Below are 5453 nucleotides of genomic sequence, written 5' to 3' on the forward strand. Positions count from 1 at the left end.
CGGGGCGGCTGTTGCGGGGACCCAGCCGCAGGATGGAGGGTACGCCAGTGCGGGGTGGCAGAGGTAATGCATGCCCCCTGCTCATCTTTTGGTTATAGGCGTTTCCTGTGTTTGCATCATCTTGAAATATCGTTGGTTGAATTTGCATTTAGGCGGGCCTCACGTTGTACATTTGCTTGCCTTGCCTTGAAATATCAAGAGTGCAGTAGAGATGCTCCAGAATTTGCAATCGGACCATGTGCTTTGATTGACATGAGTGCACTATATAGCTGTTTGGCCCGTGGTTTATCATTTCTTAGGACGGTTTGGTATACATGAGACTAGTTGACATACTTAACACGGTTCTTTATCGAAAAAGAACGAGGTTCTTTCTGATCATTAGTAATGTTTGTCACCAACTCACCATGGTATGCATGCAGCCATTAGTATACGCCAAATGGAGCTGCTATGTGTACTGACATATTGGGCCCGATTTAGATATGACATTTTGTGACAACCATTGATTATTTGCCTGGTGCTGGCCCAACGAACATCAGATTGCAGCATCAAACCATTGTACCAGGATTGGACTAAAAATGTTGTACACGAGGCAATTCCATGTCCTGCAGTGCTACTAGTGTCATGCTCCTAATGCTTCATTGCATTCTTACAGGAGTACCAGCGATGCTTAGCTGTGAGGCTGTTACTAGTAGGACTTTATGGTCATCTAGACTAGTTACAAAGCAGTACAACTGCAACACTAGTGTATTTTGATGTGAACCACCAGCAGTTGGCAGATGCAGTCATGGAAATGTATGCCTCTTGATCTGAAATTTATCATGTGCTTGTTTATTTTGTGATCGTTGTAATGTATAAGATAGTTTATCTACACTTCTGATATTTCAGGTCTATATCTTCGTACAATAACCATTTCTTATCTTCTAACATCTGTTATTAAAATGCCCTCTCTGAGACTCTTTAGAATATGTAATGCTGCCTGGGTTGACATTGTGTCCAAATATCATGACAGGGAAGATGGTAAACTTAAATGTGGGTATTCAAGTTTTAGAGGGAAAAGGGCTACAATGGAGGATTTCTATGATGTAAAACTAACTGAAATTGATGGACACGCTGTTAGCCTATTTGGTGTATTCGATGGTATGGTTTCCAATCTTGCCTTCTTACTTCTGCAATTGCATGCCTATCGTGTTCTTACTTTGCAAAGCTTTAGGTCATGGGGGGTCACGTGCTGCTGAGTATTTGAAGGAGCATTTGTTCGAGAACCTTATGAAACACCCCAAGTTCTTGACTGATACAAAGCTCGCTATAAGTAATGTTTCTCTTGGCATTTACCTGTACGTTTATCTGTTCGCATTCTTCCCAATGCTTCCAATCATTGTTTTCTGAGCTTTAAATTTTTTTTTTGATAAAAAAACAGGTGAAACATATCAGAAGACAGATGCTGATTTCTTAGAATCAGAATCAAGTGCTTTTAGGGATGATGGTTCCACAGCTTCGACTGCGGTTTTAGTGGGTGGCCATCTATATGTAGCAAATGTTGGTGACTCCCGTGCTGTTATTTCAAAAGCCGGGAAAGGTATATTCTGTTAGAACCCTATTGTAGTCACTATATGATTGAATCACCCAAACATGTTCTGGCCCTTGTAAATACTTATTGTATGTATCTGCAGAGTGTTTCTAAATTTGCCCTCCAGCGATGATATATTTGGCAAAGAACTATGGTACATTGTGTTTCTTTTAATGCACTTTTTTACAAAATATTTTCCCACCAACATATTGCAGTTATACGATTATACCATAGCTATCTGCTCATTTCCTTCATGTGATGATTATTGTTCTACCATTATTTAAGGAAAATGGCAAGGCTTGCTTATTTCTTACCACCATCATGATGGAATCTATATAATGACATCATATCCACTTCAGTTTACCGGCGTGGTTCGGTTACTAGCTTAGGAGCTTCGTTTACTCCATTCTAACTCTACTGACCTCATATGTTTGTTTTTGTAGCTAGGGCACTCTCAGTAGATCACAAACCTAACAGGTCCGATGAACGCAAGAGAATTGAAAATGCTGGAGGTGTTGTCATCTGGGCTGGTAAGTCTTATTTTATTTCACTCATGCATTTGCCATTGTCAGTCAGCACAATTGTAAGTGGACAAGGACGGTAGCAAAAGACTTGCTTATTCATTTTGAGCCTTCTGATATCTCCTGTATGTTTGGACATGTTGGTTTATCATGCTTGGGTTGTTTGTTTCGTGATCTTGCGTGCAGCCTAAGTGCTTCTAGGCGTGCCATGTTTCTATACAAGATATTTTGTTTTTTGATTGATCTAGGCTTTACAATTTGACTATCGGAAACTGTTCCATCTTCTTGATGTGGTATTTGCCCAGGTACTTGGAGGGTAGGTGGCGTACTGGCAATGTCCCGTGCGTTTGGTAATCGTCTACTGAAGCCATTTGTGGTGGCAGAACCTGAAATTCAGGTAGCTTATTGTAGTTGAGTTATGCCAAGATTTCGTTACCTTTTTTTTTTATATATAGTTGGAAATCAGTGCTTTTTACTTGTTTCAACCTAGTGCAGCAGCAAGTGGTCGTTAGCAACTCCAGTTTAATACCTTTCTTTAGATTAGTCATTAGTTGCCTGTTTCTAATTTTGATTACTTGTGATCAAATCTTATCTAACAAATCGTAGGAAGAATTGATTAATGGAGAATTGGAGAGCCTGGTTCTTGCCAGTGATGGGCTTTGGGATGCCGTAGAAAATGAGGTAAACTCTATTGCCAACTGTCATAATTCTCACCCTGAATGCACCCAGAATTTCTGAAGCAAAACACTGTTGCTTATGAGGCTGTAGAAAGCATTTTCTACATCTGATCCGTGCTTACATTCTAAGTGCAACAATGCGTAACTTTATACTACTTCTGTAACTTAATATAAGACGTTTAAGACACTGTCATAGTGTCTAAAAACGTCTTATGTTAAGTTACTGAGGGAGTAGCTCTTTAACTGATATTCTGGCAATGATTTTCTCAAACAGGAAGCTGTGTCCCTTGCAAAAACAGAAGATGTGCCAGAGTCTGCGGCCAGGAAACTGACGGAGATTGCCTACTCTCGTGGCAGCGCTGACAATATTACATGCATCGTGGTGCAATTCCACCATGATAAAATTGCAGGATGAGATGGACTACAGCTGATTTAAGGTTTCTCTGCTTCAGGCCTCTTTTTATCCTGCAAGCGGAGTGGGGTTTCTCCCACATCTATTTTTGCCTCTGTGGCAACTGCTCAGGACTTCCTTCATTGATTCTTTCCTTTGTGTGGGAGACCTTTTCTCTTTTGAGAATTGTAATGGGAATTTTTGGGTTTGATGTATCCATGTCTATGTCTGTACTAATACTTGTTATATTTAATATAAAAAGAGTGAGTTACGGAGATCCAACAAATCTCACATGTTTAACTGCATCTATCCAACAGTTTATGTCGCTTTCATATTTAGCATTTAATATCATACCTAATATGAATGCCAATGCTAACCATGTAATTATTTCCTAACAAATATCAATGTGCAATTTATATCTTTGCCTACTATTAATGTTCAATATAGTTAATATCTTGCTTCACATTAACATGCGTTGCACATACACTATTCCTATACAATAAATTTACAAAAATACTAACGCACACTATTCCTATACAATAAATTTACAAAAATACTAACGCACACTATTCCCCACACGTGTAGTAGTTTTGCAACACGCCCACATGCGTGGATCATTGTCCAGTCGAGTTTGCACGAATCTTAACACATTGAGGCGGATTTTGCATGCCACGTGGGATGGGGCTGGTGTGTGGGCGTTGAAGAGTTCGCCCACACGCCCCGCAACACGTGGTTTGCCAGTTGCGCTGTGTGGGCGAACTAGTTTCTGCCCACACAACCACCACTTAGATCCATGCGCGTGTGAGCAAACTGCTTTCCGCCCACATGACACTTGTATGTTGTTGGATGGCAACTGCAGTTATGCGTACGTGGCAACTAGGTAAACACACATGGAAACTATGATTCGTTGCTAGACGGCAACTGCAGTTGCCCGTACGTGACAACCAAATAAACACACACAACAACTATGATTAACCATACATGGAAACTATGGTTGGACCACACGTGACAACTAGATAAACACACATGGCAACTACTGTTTGACCATATGTGAGGAGTAGTTAATCACACACGAGAACTACCATAAATTAGACATGACAACTATAGTTAACCAAAACAGATATAGTTGCCATGCCTTTACAACTACATTTGCCATCCCGAATAACTACATCTGCCATCTCGGATGTCAACTAAATCGTCATCATGCGAGGTACCTAACGTAGTTGCGGCAGGACGTGTGGGCATTTTTGCTTCGTGCCACACGTGCGGGGTGTAAATGAGTAGTATTTGTTGGGCGTGTGGCACGAAGTAGATGCACCCACATCTGTGGGCAATTCTAATGTTCGTCCACACACAACCCTTATGGGCTGCCTCCTGCTCACACCACACACGATGTGTGGGTGGATGTCTAATATGCCACACGTGTGGGCGTTATCGGCGTCCTAAATTTACCAGTTACATAGGCTATACAATCTTTCAAAACACTACTGGTTCCCACCAAAAATAAATAAATAATGCAAGTCCATGAGTGAATTATGCCCAGGGCGAGCTAAAAGTCACGCAACCTACACCAATTGAAAAGCTGGTTCGGACAACAATGTTCTGTGGAAGTGTGCTAAGGTTGTCAAACAAGCTAAAAGTCATGTAACCCGCACCAATTGAAAAGCTGGTTTTATCATACTCCTAGAAAAGTCATGTAACTTTGGCCCTGTTTGGATTCATGGGTTAGAGTTAGTTTGGGTTAGTTTGGACAAAACTAACCCAAAAATATTCAAACAGGAGGGTTAGTTTGGGTTAGATGCACCTAACCCATTCAAAAAATCTAACCCACCCAAGACGTGCTTATTTGGGTTAGTTCTTCTCGGGATCACTAAAAACACATTTTCTCTCGCTCTCCCCGCAACAGATCCCTCCCCACTTCCTTGAAACTTCTCGTCCTCTCCCTTCCTCCCTCTTGCACCGCCCGCGAAGACGCCTCGCCGTATCGACGCTCCATCTAACCCTGTGATCCAAACACCTCTTTGGTTAGAGTTAGTTCAGGGTTAGGATCTAACTCTAACCTCTAACTGAAGGAAATATGCACTAGAGGCAATAATAAAGTTGTTATTTATATTTCCTTATATCATGATAAATGTTTATTATTCATGCTAGAATTGTATTAACCGGAAACTTAGTACATGTGTGAATACATAGACAAAACAGAGTGTCCCTAGTATGCCTCTACTTGACTAGCTCGTTAATCAAAGATGGTTAAGTTTCCTGACCATAGACATGTGTTGTCATTTGATGAACAGGAT

General features: G+C 40.9%; 1 protein-coding gene across 1 annotated transcript; it reads left to right on the plus strand.

Moving 5' to 3' along the window:
* Positions 1 to 16: 16 nt before the first annotated feature.
* LOC125529615 (probable protein phosphatase 2C member 13, mitochondrial) lies at positions 17 to 3442 on the plus strand (the record flags this gene model as incomplete). Its single annotated transcript, XM_048694029.1, is given in 8 exon segments — positions 17 to 63; positions 1010 to 1137; positions 1211 to 1309; positions 1418 to 1576; positions 2011 to 2097; positions 2394 to 2485; positions 2695 to 2769; positions 3040 to 3442. Coding segments are annotated over 8 exon segments (828 nt in total), but the record flags the coding sequence as incomplete, so codon positions are not given.
* Positions 3443 to 5453: the final 2011 nt, after the last annotated feature.

The sequence above is a fragment of the Triticum urartu genome, unplaced genomic scaffold (genome assembly GCF_003073215.2).
Source record: "Triticum urartu cultivar G1812 unplaced genomic scaffold, Tu2.1 TuUngrouped_contig_5725, whole genome shotgun sequence".
Classification (NCBI taxonomy): Eukaryota; Viridiplantae; Streptophyta; class Magnoliopsida; order Poales; family Poaceae; genus Triticum; species Triticum urartu.